The 21,509-nt window shown below is 45.5% G+C and overlaps 1 protein-coding gene across 3 annotated transcripts; it reads left to right on the top strand.

The window, feature by feature from the left end:
* Positions 1-137: 137 nt before the first annotated feature.
* On the top strand, positions 138-15,556 carry LOC110478058 (THUMP domain 2 tRNA and snRNA guanosine methyltransferase). Of its 3 annotated transcripts, none has more exons than XM_021544403.3 (10): positions 138-293; positions 738-870; positions 1,986-2,395; positions 3,541-3,618; positions 5,346-5,398; positions 6,412-6,499; positions 7,315-7,386; positions 8,022-8,136; positions 9,957-10,074; positions 11,566-15,556. In XM_021544403.3, exons 1-10 carry the CDS (start codon positions 198-200, stop codon positions 11,999-12,001), a joined length of 1,599 nt encoding a protein of 532 aa, XP_021400078.3. In that variant the 5' UTR covers positions 138-197; the 3' UTR covers positions 12,002-15,556. The 3 variants fall into 3 exon arrangements, with proteins under 3 accessions (XP_021400078.3, XP_085428955.1, XP_085428956.1); XM_085572829.1 differs by having other exon boundaries at positions 770-870; XM_085572830.1 differs by lacking the exon at positions 738-870.
* Positions 15,557-21,509: the final 5,953 nt, after the last annotated feature.

A 21,509-nucleotide genomic window follows, 5' to 3' on the forward strand; every position in this document is an offset into this window, starting at 1 on the left:
GCCCGCCCTACTACACAGCTGGTGACAAGTATCTTGTGCATTTCCGTACGGAAAACGCGTTTGTCCTGCACAAACAACACGTACGGGTTGGATATCCGCAGGCTAAATAAAATAAATCCGGAAACAATAAAAAAACCGGGCGCTTTAAAATCCGAACCCGGCCAGGCCCCGCCCTGGCCAGGTCCCGCCCCACCAAGATGTCGGCAGCGAGCGGGCGCTTCTTCTGCACGGCGGGCCGCGGGCTGGAGCCCTTCCTGGCGCGGGAGGTGCGGGCGCGGCTCGGCGCCACCGAGGTGAGCGGGGAGCCGGAGCCGCTGGGCACCCGGGCGGTCCTGTCCGGGTGAGCGGGGAGTCGGAGCTCGTACCTGCCAGGTCCGGTCCGGGTGAGTGGGGAGCCGGTGCCTCCCCGGGCGGTCTGGTCTGGTCCGGGGGAGCCGGAGCCGGTGACCACCTGGGCGGTCCTGTCCGGTCCGGGTGAGTGGGAAGCTGGAGACGGTGACCACCCGGGCGGTCCGGTCCGACTCAGCAGGGAGCTCGGCGCCCGGAGCCCGGCGAGCACGGCCCGAGCTGTGCCGTTCTCCGCCACGGCGGGGCTGGCCGGGGTCGGAGGGGCTCACCCGTGAGGGTCGGGGCTGCGCTGCCCGCGGGGCTGGCCGCGGTCCGAGGGGCACCGGGAGGGTAGCAGAAGGGCTCACCCGGAGCCGCCCGGCCGGGTCCGACGGGTGTTCTCCCCGGAGGTGGACTGCGTCTCGGGAAAAGTGTTCTTCAGGGCGGCGGCGGGGCTCGGAGAGCTGCGGCAGCTGCGGTCGGGGGAGCGGCTGTTCCTGCTGCTGAAGAAGCACGGCCCGCTGCCAGTGTCCGGGAGCCGAGGTACGGACACGGGCTGCACGGGAACGGGAAGCCTTGGTTTGAGCCCTGATTATAAAATTGGAGGCGTTTGGTTTTTTACTAGTGGCTGTAGTTCTAATTGATAGTAATCGATTCTGAAGTGTCTTTCACCTACGTGTGTTTTCAACATTTTTTTTTTTTTTTCTGAAAAGGGCTTTTAAATTGTTTTCAATAACTACCTTCCAGCCTGTTTTCTGCTGGCCCTAAGTATATATGTGTGTTTTAGAGACTCTCTCCCCTGCCCGGCCCCAAAAAAGAGAAGAACACTCCACCCGAAAGCCAAAGTTTAGTTCTGGATCTCTTGTGTTTATTTTAACAATATTTCTTATTTTCTGTTAAACTAAGTAAATCTCAACTTATATCTTGTGTCAGTTTACTTAAGTACACAGCTTCCTTCTAAGTCTCAGCTGCTTGGGTCATGCTCTCTGTCAGTGCTGGAGAATTTCAAGTTAGATAGATTGATATCTGCCTGCTGGTGGATTTCTATTTGGAAGATTACCTTCAACTTTGAGGATGAAATTTGATAATGATTCTAAAATTTTAAGTGAGAGCTGGAAAGACCCTTTATTTTTTTCACCTTGACCAGCTTTGATGTATGTAAGTGAATTGACCTCTCTGTTAGGACTGCCCACATGTGAAGGCACAGTGATGAATGGGAAGCAGAAGTTTTCTTTCTGAAAGAATAAAATTGGTTTTGCCTGAGATGACTCAAAGTAATTCATGTTTGTATCTATCTTTCAATTCTGGAAAGTGTCCTGCACCGCTTAATCCTGGGCTAAGTGCTTTCTGGGGAGGGTGGCATGGTAGGCTGCTGCTCTGTGCCTGGGAATGACTCTCACAGGTGCTTTTTTCTCCAGCTGCTAATTCTTGTACAGAATTCAATCCTGGTGTGATTTAGTCTTGGTTGTGCAGAGCTGGTAATGAGAGGGGTGCCTGTGTGTCTCCTGGTGGGTGCTGAGAGCTCACCTGTGCCTGTGATTCTGGAGTCATACATTATGAAGTCTGAACACAGCTGCTGTGAACAGCTGTTCTCAGCTCCTATGGAAGTGAAGTGCGGAGGCTGAGGTACTTAACCCAAATCTGATTTTTTCTTCCAGGAAAAATGCTTAATGAGATTAAAAGCCTTGTCATTGAGGACTCAAAATACTGGCTGGATATTATCTCTGTTTGGAGAAAGTTTCATGGACACAAGGGGAAAACAGACAATAGCTCTCAAGAAAACACATCGGCTCTGAAGAGAAAGTCAGAAGAAGAGACAAATACTGCAAGTAAAAGGCAAAAAACAGAGCAAGTGAGAGCAATTGTGTCTGAGGAGTGTCAGGTGGGAGCTGGAGAAACCTGTGAGTCATCAGACAGAATGAACAGACAGGAGTGCTGGATTGAGAGCAGGACTTCCTCAGAATTCCCTTCCAGAGGCAGTGGAGAGGATCCTGCTGCCAATGAGGAGCTCAGCTTCAGAGTGTCTTGTCGTTGCAGTGGAGCAATTGCCAGAATACTGACTTCACAGGTATGCTGAGGTACCTGCTTTAAAAGAATTCAGCAAGGGTGAACAGGGATGTGTAGTTTATTTGTCATTTCAGTTGTGTTGTGTCCTCTGGAATAATAAACTGATGTAAGCTTTTTCTGTATTTTCTCAAAAAGCCCTTAACCTGCATTCCCCTTAAACAAGTGGAAATACAAATGCTGTTTTTAATTTCTGTGCACTATTGCCCTTCATGTTTTTCAAATCAATACCTTTTGTTGAGGATAAGCAAAGGTAACAGTCTGAGGGTCTGGGCCTGTGGAGGCTGAGGAGTGATTGGATAATTTACAGCTACTTGAAGGGCCATTGTAAGGATCATGGGGCCAGACTCCTCTCAGTTGTGGCAGTCTGGACCAAGGGGTAAAAGCTAGAACTTGCAGCTTCAGTTGTCTCTGGTTGGGTATTGGGGAAGATTTGTTCTTCAGGAATACAGTCCTGGGATGAGTCCTGGGAGAAGTGGAACTTGGTCCTTGCGAAAGAATAATGGCATACAGTCCTCCATAGGTCTGTTCTGCCCAGTCCTCTTCCCATCTGGGCAGGTTTCTCCTAATTGAAGGTTTTTAGATTTTTTTCCTACTAAGGCTAGTACCTTGGTGAGGTGAGACATGTGAGCTTCCCTACAAAGGTGTTTGCCTGAATTTGTGCTCTATTTGAACTTCTACTCTGAAGGTAATCAGAGCTTCCCATATGTAATGAAAGCATTAAAACTGTGAGGTGTAGTTGTGCATTTGCAGTTAATCTGCCTTACTGCCATTGGAAGTATTTTGTGCATGTGATTAAAAGTTCCAGAATGATGGCAGTCACAGAATATTCTGAGTTCGATGGGACCCACAAGGATCAAGTGCAGCTCAAGTGAATATTTTGTTGTGACTCAGTCAGGACTGGAACTTCAGCCTCTCCTCTCTCACTGCAGCTGAGAGTTGCTTGTTTGCCATGTGGTGTGTTTGCTTTGGCCCTCACTCACTTGCTCCGCCCTGTTGTACCTTTTCTGCTGTGAATTGTGTGAGTTACTCTCTTAGGCATAGACTATTTTCTCTAGAGTTTCTGAGGGTTGCATATCCGAGGCTGTACCCTGCAGTTTCCCAAATTCTGTGTTTTTTTACCATCTGTGACTGTTCTCCCCCTCATAGGAGGTCGGAAGAGCCATTGGCATGGCACTGGTGAAGCAGTGCGGGTGGCATGCTGATCTGCGGGACCCTGACGTGGAGGTAGGGCTACTTGTATGCCTGTGGATGCTTCCAGAGTCACTCCAATTGGTTTTGTTCCCTGCTCCCTTTGCACGTGGGATCATGGCCTCTCCCTGCTGGTCTTTCTGCCACTGAATTTACCTGGAAATCAGCTGGTGGTGCTGAGCAAAGTGTGTGTGGCCCTGGTGTGTGTGTGTGTGCCTTCCAGAGCTCTGGCATGAATCCAGCCTGTCTGTGGGGCCCATGTGGGAAGGGAAGGATCCTTAGAGGGGTTTCAGGATCCAGCACCCTCACAGACTGCTGAGCTCTGACTGTGTGAACATGGAACTCATCTGAGCCATGGGCTGCCTGTGGATGGATCCCCAGAGGAGGAGGATCCAGCACCTGACAAGGCTGCTGGACTCTGTGTAAGAATGGAACTCACCTGAGCCATGGGGTGTCCATGGAAGGATCCCTAGAGGAGGAAGATACAGCACCTGACTAGGCTGCTGGGCTCTGTGTAAGAATGGAACTCACCTGAGCCATGGGGTGTCTGTGGAAGGATCCCCAGAGGAGGAGGATCCAGCACCCTCACAGGCTGCTGGGCTCTGACTGTGAACATGGAACTCACCTGAGCCACGGGTTGTCTGTGGCCTCTAGAGGGGAGGGAAGTAGGAAGCATGGGCTGTTCTCAAGGAGCTGGACTGGAGAATGCCAAAGGAAGAGCCTCCCCCAGGCCTGTCTGTGACAAGCAGCTCCCTTACTGCAGCCCAGCTTGTCCCCAGACACCTCCCAGAGAACTTGCTCCTGACAAAGAGCATTTGTTTCTCCAGGGATGTTTGTCCATCCCTGCTCTTGGCTTGTGGAAGCTGCTCTCAGCTGTGATGTTGAGAGATCCCAGACCAGAAACTCTGGGTTTGTTTCTCGGCACTGGTTTTCCCACACTAAACACTATGTATAGCTTTGGTGAGACTCACGTACACCTCCTGTTCTTGCCCAGATTTTTTCTCTGAAGCTGTTCAGGTGCTGGGGACTGGGATTTTGCAGCAATATCGTGTTTCCCTTTGTGCTTTCTCTGGTCAGGGATTGCAGTTACCTGCTGGGGAGCTCAGTCTTCTTTTGGGATGCTCTCTATGGGACAGCAGAACAATTTCTTTGTAGCTGCCTGCATTTCTGGAATGATTACTGACACGTAACTTCTATCTGAATTGCCCCTTAGTAGCAGTAGTGGGGGTAACAGTGGGGTTATTTGTTGTTGGTGTTGTCTGTTTTGGGTTTTTTTGTTTGGTGGGGTTTGGGGTTTGTTGTTTTGGTTTTTTTTGGTTTGTTTTTTTTTTTTTTTTTTTGATGGTTAGATTTTTTTTGTTTGGGTTTTGTTTTGGTTTTTTTCATTTTTATTTATTTTGTGGCTAGTACACAGGGAATAATTTCTCCCACTTGTAGTAAATGGATTTATAATTAAAAATTCTCATGCTCTGTTAAGAAAAAATAGCCTCCCTTATGAATTCAAGTGCTTGCTGATGGATTCCTGGCTGACAAAATCCCTTTCAACTTGATTAAGCATTAGATAATCTTTAAAGTGGCATTCAGATAATCTAGTGGGATTTCTTTCAATTCATTATTATTGTTTATAGTGTCCATTCTTATTCTTAAAAACTGAAATGAGAAGTTTGTAGAAGCATCTGTGTCTGGGTTAAATGAGTTAAAGTTATTGTTTTGTCAATCTGAGACTTTAAAATATTTGGGTTGATTTTTCTGTCCTCTTTTAGATCTTTGTACATCTTAATGACATTTACTCTGTGGTGGGGATTCCTCTTTTCAGGTAAGTATTCTCCCCACCAGATTTGTCCTGGCAGTATCAGACCAGGCAGGATTTGTAAATCTTGCTGTCCACCATGAGTATTTATCTTTTGGTTTGGTCATCACTGCTGTCAAATTAGTCTTGTGATCTGCCTGGGTTTTAAATGAACACACAGAGCAGGCTTGGCAGTTGCCAAAGACCACCCTAGGTCGCGGGGTGGCTTCATGTGGTGGAAAAACTGCTCCTCCAACCCATGCTTCCAAAGAAAGGCTCAGTGGTCTCTTGTTTTCCGGTTTCATGGTTGTTTATTGCAAGTTATCTAAAAGATTTTCTTCTTGGGCTGCTGCGGTTTGCTCAGCAGCTCAGGCAAAGGCACACACACCCCTGACATCCTCTTTCTCCCATCTTCTTCTCTCCCCCTGCCCCTGGGCAGCTGTTATCTTTATGTGGTTCATTATGTGTTACATGTTTACAGTTTTTCCCCAATACCTACTACCTATATTAAATGGTGCTCTTCTACTCTAAACCAGTCTGTGAGTGCCAACATCACCAAGAACATGGAGGTAAGGAAGAAGAAAGAGGGAGGACAGGACAGGCCCAGATCCCTCCATCTTAAAACTTCTGACCCCCATGTACAAAACCAAAAGCCCCCTGCACAGGACTTAAAACCCCCCTGTACAGCATTCAGAAATTCTTCCCTTTACTTTGTGACTACTTCTACTAAAACATCTAAACTTTTGCGACTTCTTATTCTTCCTGCAAGGTTGGTAAATCATTCCATGTCTCAAATCCAAAATCACAGCTGTTTCCAGCTGCCTGCTAGGGTCTCAAATGCTTCTGACCTAGACCCAGAACCTTCAAAAATGTCTGAGGGACATTTTGAGTTCCGACAAGCGGTGAGTTATGGTTAAAAGCAGACTTCTCTGTCTCTCGGGAGATCTATTCGGTTCATTTGTTCCTTGACATTACATGGGCTTTGCTGGATGGTTCTGCTGCTGTTTAAGTTAATTATTTTGGTTTTTTGTTGTCTGCAGGCTGCCATTGGCAAACAGAGAGTATATCAGAACAGCAGGACTGCGGTCAACAGTGGCATGGGCCATGGCATCTCTGGCTGAAATCAGGGTCAGTGAATGTTCCTTGCCAAGAAATGGGTCCTGAATGAAGGAAGGGGGTGCTGCTCATGGGGGCTGGAAAGGAGTGGGGCAATTACAATGCCTGATTCACTGGAATGAATCTCCTTTCATTGGCTGGAAAGGAGTGGGGTGATTTCAGTGCCCCATTCTCCCCATTCACTGGGAAGGAGCAGGGTGATTTCAGTGCCCAATTCTCCCCATTCACTGGGAAGGAGTGCGGTGATTTCAGTGCCCCATTCCCTAGTGCATGTGGACATGGTCTGCCATGCCTGTGAGGAATGTGCTGTCACCTGCAGTTCAGCCAGGTGTGTGCTGTAATTCCAGGTGCTTCTCAGCAGAGTTAATCCTTGGACAGGTACATGTCTAAGTGGCAAGATTTTTTTCTGCTGTTCAGTAATAATGAGAAAATGAAACCTTGTTTGGTGTTGTTTTCCAAGGAAATGTGACCTCTTTTCACAGATTAATTTTGGTACCAATGTCTGTCTGCAGTCCACTTGTAATATTTCCTCTTGACTGTCTCCTCAGGGCTGTCTGCAGTGAAGCTATTGGTGCTTTTTACCATATTCCCTAACAGGCAAGTTTGGCCTGGGATTACCAGAGAATATCATTAACCTTTTCTGGATTCAGTGGGATTATGCACATCCTATGTGATTGTTAATCTGTGCTGGATTCAGTGGGATTGTGCACATCACACTGGGATTGTTAACCTGTGCTGAGTTCAGTGGAATTGTGCACATCCCTCTGTGAGCTCTGTCCTGAGGAGTCTGTCTTGCTGGGGACGCAGTAACCCCTCTGTTTCTGCAGGCTGGTGCCCTTGTGCTGGATCCCATGTGTGGGCTTGGAATGATCCTGCTGGAGGCTGCCAAGGAGTGGCCCGTGAGTATCCCAGTCCTAGCTTCTGGACCTCTGCAGGGAAACTGGTACTTGTGGGACAGGGTTTTCTCTCTGCCAGTTAGGCCAAAGCCCATTGCTGGCTAGAAAGGTGAAACCAAACCAATCTTTCTAGGCAGCTGCTAGAAGTGTTTCAGTGCAAAGGTTCCCCCAGATGAACATGTCCTGCAGGGTGGGTGCAGCTGGTGATTCCCACTGCAGAGTTTGTGTGAGGCAGCCACAAGCTTGTGAAGCTTCCTGGACTTGTCCTGGGGTCGGAGGAGTTGGTATCATGGGACACTTGTCAGCGTTAGGGACAGTGGGGCTGGCTGTATCTAGCTGGGGTCGTGCTCTTGATATTTCTATCATTTCAAGTGTCTTGAGTAGACCAGAACATTAAAGGAGTGGAGACAGCACATACCTCTGAACATTAATATTTCTGAACATTAAAGGTGTGGAGGCAGCATATACTTCCTCTGTTCCTCTAGTGTCTGGATTGTGAATTGCTCTGTGTAACAACAGCAGGTGTCCCAGGAAGGGGGCTGCCTTTCTAGAGCTGTGCAACAAGGCAGTTCTGAGAAGGGTTTATAAAATAAGTATCTCGAGTGTTAACAAAATTACTCCTCTCTTTCTCTGGACAGGAAGCCTATTACTGGGGTGCTGATATAAGTGACTCACAGTTAGAGGGTGCAGATGGCAATATCAGAGCTGCAGGTTTCATGGACAAGATTGAGCTGCTGAAAGCTTCTGTGAAAGGTATGTCTGTAGGCTTTCCAGGTGATTTTTTTCTGTTTCTGGCATTGTACAGGTAGGTTCTCTTGAGGTGATCTGTTGCGGAGCTAACTCCCAACAAATACCTGGGTGGTAGCTCTGGTGGTGGTGCTAGTGAAGGGATAATTATTTGTTCTTCCTCCCTGCTGCCTGCACCTGGAACTTTGATAAGAATGAAGTCAGCAGAGGACAATAAAAATTACAACTGTCTGGCATGGACAGTAGTCTCTCTTCATGGTAAATGTGTGATTTACCACCACAATACCACAAAGAGTATGAGCCATGTGAGTGTTCTTTGTATCTTAGTGGAACACAGCCAGAAAATCCAAATGAAATGCAGCCTGTAGCTTAAATTTACTAGGTGAGTAATGGTGAGCACTCATTAAGCTGAGCTGAATTGCTCATGTTTTGCAGTAGGAGTATTTTGAATGATGATGCTTTTCTTCTCTAAGAGGGAATCTGTTTGCTTTTTATTTACAGGCTAGTCTGTAGAGAAGGGATCATTTCATGACCTTATTCTGGACTTCAGAGGCTAAATTATGCCTATATGAAATCCATGACAGGCAGGCAAGCTGGATGTTTTTCCCTGTGCACGACTGATGAAGTGCACTTTTTTCTTTTTTTTTTTTTTAACCTTGCAGTATTTATTTCTTACTGGAATGATAAGAAATTTTTTTTTTTTTAAAATTAAAGTGTAGGTTTATTTCTCTCTTAAAAGCTGTGCTTGACTTTGGTTTCTAGGATAATGGAAGGTACTTGGCTGTCAGTTTTCTAAACTGAACAAGCTGGTGTCTTCATCACTGGTCAGCAGCTGTTACTTCTGCATGTCTTGAGCAGGGCTGTAGGTGATGTGTCCTTTCATCTGCAGATAAAATTGATACCCAGTTGTGCTGCAAGTGTTGACCCAAGAATGGTCCAGGAAGCATCTCCAGCTAGTTGTAGAAAAGTTGGCATAGAATCTCAGCAGAGTTTTGGTGAGGAAGGACTGTTGGGAGTCTTTAGTCCTGCTGTCTGCTCAGGGCTGTGTCCAGTCAGTTTGGAGCACCCTGAGAGATGGAGGGACCCCCAGGATCTGAGGAGAGGGTCTCAGCCTGGCCTGCACAGCCTAGCACAGGATGGAGGGACCCCCAGGATCTGGGGAGGGGTCTCAGCCTGCCTGCACAGCCTGGCATGTGGCTTACCTTCATCACCACAGGCACAGTGCTGCATCTTCCTGAGGGGAGCTGACCTCAGCTGGGAAGCGGAAGCTCTAAGGTGACACTTCAATGGCACGAGCTCTGACAGAAACCAAGTGATGCTGGCTGTAACCAGATTCCTGGGGGGAGATAAGGGGGATGGAGAGGCATTTGGGGTGATTCCTTGCCGTACGTACATGTGCACTTGAACATTTGCACTGAGTAAAGTGCTCACAAACTTAGCTCTTCTTTTGTGTTTTCCTGAATGATTTTCATGTTGAAAATGTGCTGAGTGTTGAGAGGCCACAGTTAATTTGGGACCATGTAGTGCCCTATAGGAGAGTCTTGCTGCAGGGGCAGACATCCTCAGTAGTGGAGACTCTGCATACTGAACCGTGCTGCCTCACATTTGTCTCCTCCCGGTCTGCAGACGGGTGGTGGCTCCATGGTGGAGTTTCTGAGGGCAAGTGCAGAAGGAGCTGTGCACACCTGCATAAACCAAAATGTGGGTTATGTGAATCTGCATAACCCAAACAGCTGGCAGGCAGTATTGAAGGGGGAACAGGGGCATAGCTGCTGTGCATTTTTCACACAGTCAGGGATAAATAAAGACCTGCCTTTATTCTGCAGCACTGCCATTGCCTTCAGAAAGCTTTGACAGCGTTATTTCAGATATTCCATTTGGGAAGAAGTTCAAGACCACAAGTGATGCCCAGTTCCTGCCAGATATTCTCCAGGAAATGGAGAGGTATGTGTGGCCTTTGGCACGCTCAGGGTTTGATGGAAGTGCCATGGCAGTTTGTGATCTGAGCATTCAGTCAGTTTCAGATCTGCTTTATTCCATAGTCTCCAGCTCTGTAGTGTGACCCTGCAGGCTGTGGCAGTCTCGGCCCTTTACTTGTCCCTTGGAGGCTGTTGTGTTGTGTCTCACCAGCAGTGAGTGCTGATAGCAGCACAGCTTCCAGGGGAGGATCCTGTGTGAGCCATGCTCACAGATGCTCTTTGCAAGGCATGATGGTGGAATGTTTCTGAGCCACACTTCAAAGTGTGGCAGAAAGAAGAAAGAGGAGAGGCTTACCAGGACAAAGTTAAAGCATAGCCAGGCAAATTAAGCTATAATCATTTTTCAGCTGAGGCCTGCATGTATAAAATCATAGTCTTTCCTTTTTGAGGTCACAGTCAAGCTTTGACCAGCCTGCCTTGGCAGGAAGTATCTCAGACAAGAAGTAGTATGCATTGTCCTTGCTGTCCAGAAATGCCTCATTAGCAGCCTGAGCTGGTTTTAGGTGTGTTCTTTCATCTGTCACCATGTCATTTTGTGGCAAAGGTGGGCCAAGATGATAGTTGGGCTGCTTCTAATATACAGGTCAAGCCATCTTTCCCTCTACTTCTTGCCTGAAAAGAAGCCTGTTCTCTAGGACTGCTCTTCAGTGGGTGTTGATCTCATTCAGCCAATGCAGGAAGGTGGTGGAGAAGGTGGCATGGCTTCACGCAGTGATGTGGCAATCTTACCGTGCTTGTCTTCTGGCCTTATTTGCTCTGTTGGTCCATCCTAAGTAAAATATTCCCTTTGGAAGGTGGAGATGAGGAAGGGGCCATTACCATGAGAGCTTCATCAGTAAAACTGTACAAACCACTTGCTGTAAACTGAGTCGGGACAGTATTTTTTCCCCCTCTTTCAAAGCCATATGTAATGTTAGGACATATACCTAGAAAAATTAATTGTAAGCAATGGTTAATTTTCCTCTGCTTCCTGAGTTTGCAAGGCATTAAGGATCAGTGGAACAGGGAAAGGGCAGACCTTTTAAAGTTTCCAAAAGGAAGGGCCAGTTTCAGACTTGCCCTACTAATCTGAGCAGCCCTTGCTGCACTGGGAGGCAAGGGTTCCTTTGCAATCTCCAAAAACCCTGGGCTTGATGGTTTCAATCCTTGGAACAATGCTGAGGGGGGTAAAAAAGAAGTCCCTCTTCCCTGCTAACCCAATAGAGAGAACTGCTAACATCAGAAATGTTTTGGAGTCAGGACAGGGTATTATGTTCTCCCATTTAGAAAGAGGTAGGAAGATCTGGGATTTAAATTCCCCTTGGAAGTGCAGCTCACTGAGCTGAGCTGTGACATGTTCAGGTGTTTCATTGAATGCAGGTGGCATCTGAAGTGTCAGCAGTGGCAAAGTTCTGCACAAGCAAAAGGATGCCATGAGGGATCAACACCTAACCTTTCTTTTTCCTGTGATTGCCAGAGTTCTTCGTGTTGGAGGGACCCTGGTGTTGCTGCTGAGCCAGGAGCTCCACAAACACGTGGATGGTTTGACCAGGTGTGCAGGAGCTGACCCTGCTGATGGTGACAGTGGAGCAGTCCCTGCACGAGCCATGGATGGTTTGACCAGGTGTGCTGAAGGTGCCTCTGCTGATGGTGACAGTGGAGCAGACCCAAGCGTGGATGGGAATTTGTCTTCCTTGGCACAGGGAGGTGGAGAACCCATTATCTGCAGACATTTTGGGTCTCTGCTGCCAGAGGATGTCTATGCCATTAGCCTTGGCAAGACTGATGCTTTCATACACAAATACAGGAAGGTGTCTGCTGCTGTGAGCAGCAGAACTGGGACTGGGAGCTGTCCCAATACTGGGACACTCCCTGGAACTGGGAGCTCTGGGCTGAAGGAACTTGAATCCTGAGAGGCTTCAGGAGCAGCAGGGCAGGACTCAGAGGAGCTCTGCTGATGCAGACAAACCCACTGCCATCCCTTAGATTGCCTCACATTCTGCGGATGTCCCAGGGCACTGTGCTATTCTCTCCTTAGTTTTTAGGAGAGGTGGAAGATGCCAGTTCTACTGTATTGGATACAGTGAAAGAGGATATAGTCTGTTGTAATGTGGCAGAGTCCTCAAATCCTTGTTTAGGCAAAGCTGCTCAGTATTGGGAGGAGTTTCTGTGGGAGAGAAAGTCTTTATTTGCAGAACTGCAAATCACATGTGGTAGCCCATGATCTTCGGGCTGCCCACTCCAGCTATTAATTTTAAAGTAATATTTACAGCTTTGTCTGTTCTAACTATTCTTAGTGTTCAGGTTGTTCTTAGGTGGAGGATAGGCAAGCCCCCTGAGATGCTGAGCAGGAAGGGAGGACAGAAGGAGAAGAAGCAGCACTGACAGCTGGAGCTACAGTTGCAGCCAGTCCTGGGCCCTGGGCCCCGACTGTTTTGTGTGTCCTGCGTCCTCCCTACCCTGCCTCTCCCCCTCTCTTCTGCACTTTTGTGACCCGTTTTTTTCTTCACTGTACCTCTTCTCTTGATTCTTCTGTCCTATCAAAATAGGGCTTTTAGAACTGTATCAGCATTAAAGAAAGGGCCTGAGGCAGTACTGAAATCACTCTTCTTTGGGTTTTAGCATCCTTTGTACAAAGGCTGAGATAGCAAAAACCAAAAATCATTGCACATTTTCTGCGAGAACTAAACATAAAGACTTCTCACTGCTTTCCTAAGCCATGTCAATCTGTAGGAACACTGGAGGCCTTTTGGGAAAGGAAAATTAGGATAAAATACTTAATACATTTCTGTATTCTTCTGTGTCAAGCTTTTGACTGAAGATCGCCTTAAAAAGCAGAGTTGGGTTTAATAATGTTTTGTTCAGCACAGTTTCTCACAAATGTTTTTACTGAGAAAAGGATAAAATGGGACTATGTTTGCATTTCTAAACACACTTTCCTGTCCTAAAATATCTTGTAGTCATTAATGTATATTTTTGCAGCTGTACATTCTATGATAAAGACTTTCTTTTGGAAATCAGGGGCATTTTAGACTAAAGCAAACTTTGTTATTTAAGGGTAGGGTTTGGGGGGTCGTTTGTGTGTGTTTGTTCAGGTTTCTGGTTTTGGTTTTTGTGGGAACTCAAAATGTCTCTCAGACATTTTTAGAGGTTCCAGGCCTTGGTCAGAAGCATTCTAGACCCTGGCAGACAGCTGGAAACAGCTGTGATTTTGAGTTTGAGCCATGGAATGAATTACCAACTTTGGAGGTGGAACAAGCAGTCATGAAAGGTTAGATAGTATAGTATAAGTAATTACAAGGTATAGGGGAAATTTTTTTAGTATTGTAAAGGGGGGTTTTCACTTTGTACATGGGGGTCAGAAGTTCTAAGATGGAGGAAAGTGGGCTGATCCTGTTCTTCCTCCTTTTTCCTTACCTCCATGTTCCTGGTGATGTTGGCACTCACAGATTGGTTTAGAGTAGAAAAACACTTGGCAACGTAGGTAGTAGGTATTGGGGAATAATTGTAAACATGTTATACGTAATATATCTTATAAAAGATAGCAGCAACCCTGGGCGGAGAGGGAGACGAAGAAGACAGCAGATAGAGAGGATGTCAGGGTGTGTGTGTGCCTCTACCCAGGCCGCTGATCAAACAGCCACAGTCCAAGAACATAATCTGTTAGATAACTAGCAATAAACTGCCTTGAGACCGAACAGCTAAAGCCTGCGGAGTTTTTCTTTGGAAGCACGGGTTGGAGGAGGAATTTCACCACCATATGAGACCCCAGAGCAAGGCCGGGGTTCTCACAGGTTTTGTTTCATTTGGCTTGGTTTTATTTACACTGAGAGTATCAAAGAATAATGTGTAATTGTAGTTAGAAATTGTTACTTTTTAAAGAACAATTACTTTGAACTCTGGTTAACTATATTTATCTAGTGTGGTTCAGTATTCTTCAACCATTGTGTTTACAAAAACATTTAGAAATGTCTTGGTGAGAATTTTTGCTTTCGTATTTTAGCAGAAAGTAGTTTAGGCCACCGGTGAGACTTTGTTACCTTGCCCATGAGACATGGAAGGAATGCTTTTGTGTTGTCCTGACAAGTTCTTTTTGTGTATTGTGGTGCTTTTACCTATGTCCTAGGGCTACTTTTGTTCCCTTTTTGGTTGGGTTTTTTTTTGTTAGTTTTTTTTTTTTTTTTTTTTTTTATGAAAGCTGCTTTTTCTAGTCTTGTAACACCAAGAAAAAAGGAATGTAAATGGCACTTGCAGTGCTAATTGTCAGACTAACCCTCATTGTTTGCATGTGCTGCATTCCTGGAGGCAATGAACTGATGTCTTCAGTCTGTTGCTTTTTGAGATTGTTTGATGCTTTGTGGTTTACAGTGATGAGACCTGAAAATAATGATGTGAGCCCTGTAGTCATACCAACACTGAACATTTTCCAGGTGTTCCTTCTAAGTTTATTTCTGCTGAACTGCATTCCATAGAAAAACACATCCTAAAGAAACATCTATGTGTTAAATTCTGAGACTTGCTGTAAGTATAGATTAATTCTTCTGTAATCACTTGGATCATACATTATCATATATAGCAGTCATACAAAAATAATAGAGCTGTTCTTCACAAAACTCTTTTTCTGAGGAATGACAGCAAAGTTTTCTGTATTTTATTAAAGCAAATCAACTACAAGTACAAATGAGTACATACTTTGATATCAGTACTTTAAGATACCAAAATATATGCAGCTGATTAGAGATCATTCTTTGCAAGAAATTAGAAGTAAACCCAGACCTTTGCAAATATTTGTCCTTGAATGATATATACTCTCTAGAAATTGGATACATTAAAATTATATTTTAGCAACAGTACAGTTATGGTAATTTGCTGTGTTCACAGAATATAAAAAAGCAGACTAAATAGATTCTCAATACCTTTTGGTATTGGATAAAGGTCGGTGTTATATATGCAAGAATATAATTTTAAATGCTAATGCCATTATGTTGTCACAATTATTTTAGCTTGAGGAGAGTAATAAATGAAAACTGATTTATCAGGGATTTTACAGTCAGGAGATGTAATTTAACCATAAGTGAGGTAATTACAGATAGATCTCAAGCTGCATGTTATGAGCTTATAATTAGTCTTCTTTGAATAGCAGATTATGAGACATACTTGTTTTGTTACATATTGCCATTCAAAATGTCCTAGTATTAAAAATAGACAATAATGTTATTACTGGCATATTGTGCTTGTGTAACTGTGGGCATCAGCATGTCTGAAATAAATACAGAATTTCTGCTCATGCTCATTTATGTATTAGAACCTGTAAAGTGTCTCATTTTTGTATACAGAAAAACATTTGTATATAAATGGATTTAAAAATAAAAATATATTATATACGAGGTTTTAGAATATAAGAAATTATATGGAGGTCCCTTTTGGAGGGGGGCTGTACATAAGTAAATGGCATTATTAAAGCAACACCCTGCAGTGTGGATTAGTTTGATTCATTTGGTGCCTTTGGGGGCAAGTAAAAAGAGAAAGAGCTGGAGTCTGAGGAGTGATGATGTAATTTGGGGCACACCAAATTACATCGCTGGGAGACTGAAGATGCAGTGGAGGAGAAGGTCAGTAGTGTGTGAGAGGGGTTAGGTGGGGTCCTCCCAAAAATAAAAGTGCTGGGCTGCTGTCCAGCGCAGTTGGACTCGTCCTGTGCCTTCTTTGGGGATCAGGGTTAGGGGCTGAAGAATCTGGGCTCTGATGTCTTGGGGCACCCCAAGGTCCCTAGGAGAGGGAGGCACACTGTGGTGGGGGAGCGGGTGGGTGGCAAGCGGGGGGGGGGGGGGGGGGTCACGCTGGGTGCCGTCCCGCAGAGGGACCCAAAGCTGCCCCAAAATTCCCTGGGAGGGGTGGGTATAGAATACTAAAACCTTTCAAGTGTTTAGTTTTTATAGCTATTGGTAAAGAATAGGAATTTGTCTCAATTAATTTGGAAAGAAGCCCCAAGCAGCCCCAGGTGTGAGCTGTGAGGATGATGAGGAGGGGCGGCTCCTGCCGGGGGTAGGTTGTTTTGGGGCGAGGGTTTGCCTCCGCTGGCTTTTGCACGGAGCTGCTGTAGAAGAGGAGTTTATGGGGGGCTCCCGGGACTGTCTCCTGGAAGGACGGTGGGCGCTTCAGACAGGGTCCGGGGGGATCACCTGGATCCCCACCTGGATACGTGGAGCATTGCTCAAAGGAGGAGCCGAGGGACAAACCTTTGTGCCGAGAAGCAGTGGCCAAACAGGTGAGCCGGTGTGCCTTTGTAGCGGGGACTTTTCTCCTTTCCCTTTGAAATTTCGTCATCCTGAGGTTCAAATGGAGGGGGCTGCCCTGTTGTCCCCCCTTTTAAGGGGTTTGGATTGAGGTAAAATTCTCCCTTTTGCCATCATTTGAGGGAAGCCGCTTCTTTTCTTCTCTGCTAGGGGACGCAGTTGAAGGGGAGCCCACGTTTCTGTGTCCTTGTTGGGGTGAGGTGAGCGCCGGAGCGTGGCGTCAGTGTCGGGGCTTCAGAGGAAGGGAGCTGCAGCCGTGGCAGCGCTGGCAGGGCGGGGATCGGGCTGTGCCGCTGCATTCGGGGCGCTTCTTCTGCCCCCGGCCCGGCAGCGAAGGGTCCGGCGCGGAGCCCTGCCGGCAGTGCCGGGGCTGGCTGGGGCGGAAGGGGAGCTGGGCGCGGCTGGGCTGCCGCGGGCCCGCCGGAGCCGCGCCGGTGCGAGCCGTGCGGAGCCGAGCGGAGCTTTGGCCGGGCCGGCGGGCGGGGGAGGCGGCGCGGGCGGGGCCGGTGCCGGCCGGTGCCGCCGCTCCGTCCGCTCCGGGCGCGGGGCTCGGGCGCCGCCGGGGCCCCCCGGGCCCGGTGCTGGCCCCGCCGGGCCGGGGGCAGCGGGCGGGGGTCTCCCGGCGCGGCGCCGCCTCTGCCTGCCGGAGGAGCCGCTTTCCTGCCGGAGCCGCGCTGTGCCCGGGGCCGGGAGCGCGGCTCCGCATCTTCCAGCCTCCCTCGCTGCGCTGGTTTTGAGGCGCTCCTGAGGAGCTCCTGGGATCGGTGGCTTTTGTTCGGAGTCGCTGTAGGAGAAGGGCCCCGGGCGCTTCTTGGTTGTTACGGTTCTTGCTTCGGGTGCTCGTGACAAGTTTTTTTTTGGGTTGAGTGTTGTTGTTGGATTTCTTTTTGATCGGTTCTTATGTTTTTTAAGGTTGTGTTTCTGAAGGTTTACACTGGTTTTTATGGGTCGTAGTGAGATAAGTGGAAGATCATTTGTTCACTGTGATATGCTCGCTTACCTTGGTTTGCATAAGAATGTACTGGTGTGTCTTTGAAATGCTTATTTGCTTACAAGGTGATAAGGAGGTTGAGATTAGAGTCCTGGGTGTGTGTATCTGGTCTGCTTGCTGTATCTCAAAAGAAGAGACTTAGAAGCTATCACAACGACCAGACTCAGACTACATCTGAAGAGTCACGCCTGCAAGGAGAAGGGGGGGGATAAAAGGAAGGTTGTGACAGAACATTTTTGTGCGCCGTTGGTGGAGCAGGAGACTCCCCGGCCGCCCAGCGCTGTGCTTTGCCTGCCTTACTCGCTTGGTATTTTAAATAAAATTGCTTTATTGAATTAAGACACTTCAAATTGTCGTGTCACAATTTATAACAGTAGCATGAAGTAGAGGGTCATTTTTTAATTCGGTTGTGGAGGCTTTTATTAGCGCGAGTGCATAGTGTTTGTTTTGGTGGGCTTGAGGGAGTGCCCTGGAGTTAATCGGTGAGGTTTTTTTTAATATTGATGAATGCATTCTTGTTTATTATATTATAGGGGTTTCATTCATTTGGCTTATTTGATTGCCGTGTATGTTTCATTGTTGCAGAGAACTTGGGAGATATTGTTTGTGGTTATATTTCTCTTTTGGCGACGTGTTTATTTCTAGGTGGTATTTGTGTTTTGATGGTTTGAGGCAATTTTTGTTTATTGAATTAGGAATAATTATTTTGTTCTTGTTAATATAATTTTCTTTTTGTGGTTTGATGTATTTGGTTGTTGTTTTTTATTAGTTTTATTTTTGGGAACATGGGTATTTCCATGGTGGATCTCTGTAGGTATTTATTTTATTTGGGTGGTGAATTTTTTGTTTCTTCGTGGTTCCAATTTTTTTATATCTGTAATTATTTGGTGGGGTTTTTTAGTTAGTTTTATAGAGCATTGGGTTCTCTTTAAGAGTTAGTGTAGTGGTAGAGTTTTGGTTATTATTTTTTTTACAAACACTGGGGGTCTCTTGTATGGTTTGGAGTATGGTAAGTTAGTTGGCTTTTTTTTTTTTTTTTTTTTTTTTTTAGTGGTTTTTGTGATTTGCTGTGTGGGTTTCTATCGGTCTTTTTTAAAATGTTTGTTTCGTTTTTGTGATAAGAGCTGCTAGTGAAAGGAGTGTAGTGCGGGTTTTTTTGCTGGTAGTTGGTTGGCTGGTGGAGCCTTCCTGAATTTTTTGGATGGTATTGGTGGGAATTTGATGCTGTTTGTTTTGGCATTTTATATTTAGGAATTAGATTAGAACTGCAAAGTTTTAACTGTAACTCTAATGAAACAAAACAAATGCATAAACATGAAAATGGGAATATAAAACTTCAATTTTAAATATTAATGGAAAACATATAAATAAAACATGTAACATAAATAATGTTATCCATTACTATTAGCTATTATATTGTTTGATATAGAGTATTTAAATGTTTATATGCATATAAGTATAGATTATAAATATAAATATCCATATATAAATGTATAATTAATGCATGTGGATATATGAATATTACAAAACAATAGGAATCAATAGAGTACATAATGCATATTTTACTGTATATGTCTTATTATAACACATTACATGTCATAAATATTATATATCGAAATATAGTACCTCAATATATTGTGATAGACTATATAAGTACTTGTAAAAATCAAAAATAGAAATATAGACATTTTAAAATATACTTTAAAATAAAGGGGATTGATATTTTCTATTTGGTAGTAGGTAGGGATTTTATTATAAAAATTATATAAATAAAATAAAATTAGAAATCTATGTATAGAAATATATCCTGAATACATTAAGATCTATATAAAAATTCAAAGGTAAGTAAATATAAGTATTAGCAGTATGTACGAAATGGAATTTAAAAAATAATTTATCTATCTCGCTAACTTATTATATATGTATAATTTATAAGTACATCAATAAAAAGTAGAAATTCAAATGTGACTATAATGATGAAAAAATATATAAATATTCAAGTATCGTTTAAAGAAAGGGCTTTTTTTGTTTTTATTTGGTTAGAGGCAGGGTTTTAATTGAAAAAATATGAATATACATTTTATTTGGATGTCGTTCTAAATATGGAAATATATAATCAATGTATACAGGTGTATATATAAAAATGTAAAATAGAAATAAAAATAAGTATTAGGAAGAGATAGACTATAAATAACACCATACATCAATCTACATTTAAAATGTGCATTTGAATATAAATACAAAAAATAGAGATAAATTTAAACGCAGTATAAAAGAAAGGGTTTTTAAAAAAGATTTTTACTTGGATAGAGGCAGGGGTTTATTTTAAGCAACATAAACCTTTTAGAAATAGAAATCTAACTATAGAAATATGTAAGCAATGTATTAAGGTATGTATAAAAATATAAAATGTAATAAAATAGAATAGGAATAAATGTAAGAAATTATAAAAATACAATTTTACATCAATATAAATTATAAATCCGAATGTGAATATAGGTATGAAAAATATAAAAATAAAATACATTGAAATGCAGTTTAAGAGAAAAGGTTTTTTCTTTCGGTTCTTATTGGGTCAGAGGCAGATTTTTTGTTGCCGTTCTTTTCCGCGCGGGATATTTCGAGGCATTCGCTGCTGACGGCGCAGTGCTGCCGCCTTGTGGGCAGAGAGCGGTACTGCAGCCCGCCGCCTGCAGCCGCCATCTTGGGAGTGGCTCGGACTCCCTTGACCTTCTCGAGAGGGCGCGAAAACGAGGACATTGAAATTCGAGGACCCGTGTCTGTTTTTTACACTGCCTGAATTGCCTGCATGGCCGGCGCCCCCCGACGGGATTTTCCGCGGCGGCTCCGGTGCCGTGCACACGAGCTGTGGGGTCAGCAGCACCGCGAGCGTGCGGGTTTTTGGCGGGAGCCGACAGGCATGGGCAAAAACGCCTCTCTCCGTTAAGGTCCCCACGGCCCGGCTTCTTGCGAATGCCGAGTCGCGGACTCGCATGATAAGTGCTGCCGCCTTGTGGGCACAGTGCGGTACTGCAGCCCCCCCAGCCAGCGCCCGGCAAAACCACCGAGACGGGGCGGGAAGGGCGAGGGGCGGGAGCGAGCGGCGAGCGGGGCGGTGTCTGTGAGTGAAGGGAGGGCTGAAGGCGGCGAGCAGGGCGGCGGCGGCGAGGCGGGCGGTGGCGGGGAGGGCGGGGCCGGTGCCGGCGGGCGGCGGAGGCGCGGTCGCAGCGCTCCCGGGCCGCGGCCGAGCGGCATCGGAGCAGGGCTGCGCCGCGTTTCCCGGCCCCGCGCCCCTCTCCAGACGCCGGGAGCGGCCGCGTGCCGGAAAATGCCGCCGGGGCGGCGGAGCGGGGCCCTGGCTCTGCCCGCCCCTCCTGCCGCCCTCCCTGGAATGGTTTGAGGCATTATGGGTTTATTGAGGTAAGAATAATTATTTTCTTGTTACTAATTTAAGGTGGTTTTTTTTGTTTGTTTGTTTGGTGTTATCTTCGGTTTTGTTTTGTTTTGGGGTTTTTTTTTGGGGCTAAATGATACCTTGTGTTCCTGGAATGTTGCATTCTACCTCTGTTGTTTTCCCAGTTAGTCTGGATCCTCTGCTTACATTTTTTCCTTCACTTATTAGATGTCGTGGATATGCTGGCTGTTATGATGGAGGGCAGTGATGGCTTAGATGGAGAAATTTGGTTCTCTTTAAATAAAGACGTGATTATCCAAACATTTCCCTTCAGTGCTGTTGTCCCTGCTGCATTAGCAGCCAGGAATATGCTGTTGCTTCAGTCTGAAAACGGAACAGGTACAGAGTTGTTTTTTTTTTATGTTTTATTTCCAGCAGTGGAATGAAAGTAGAAGGAGAAGATTTTAACTAATTGCATTCATCCATACAGATGTCTTTTGTGGACCCATTTGGGCTAGTAGACTAAATCTGGCATAAAAGAGCACAGAGATTTTAACTGTTGAAAAACTCTGAGCAGGAAGTGTTCCCACAGTGCAAGAATCCTTTGAGTCAGGGTGCTTTAATACTGTAATTCATAAGTTGTCTAGAGGAGGAATAGAAGAAAGTTAAACTAAGCTACCTTTCAGGAAGATGAACTAAACCTCATTAGAAGTCTGTATGGACACTTATTCTGCAAATTA

Source organism: Lonchura striata, chromosome 2 (genome assembly GCF_050655825.1).
Source record: "Lonchura striata isolate lonStrDom1 chromosome 2, ASM5065582v1, whole genome shotgun sequence".
Classification (NCBI taxonomy): Eukaryota; Metazoa; Chordata; class Aves; order Passeriformes; family Estrildidae; genus Lonchura; species Lonchura striata.

Bases quoted from the DNA above. Each gene is read 5' to 3' on its own strand.
- LOC110478058 (XM_021544403.3), top strand. From the start codon at position 198: ATGTCGGCAGCGAGCGGGCGCTTCTTCTGCACGGCGGGCCGCGGGCTG. The intron at 294-737 runs GTGAGCGGGGAG...TTCTCCCCGGAG, and splicing joins CGCGGCTCGGCGCCACCGAG to GTGGACTGCGTCTCGGGAAA. The intron at 871-1,985 runs GTACGGACACGG...TTTTTCTTCCAG, and splicing joins GCCAGTGTCCGGGAGCCGAG to GAAAAATGCTTAATGAGATT.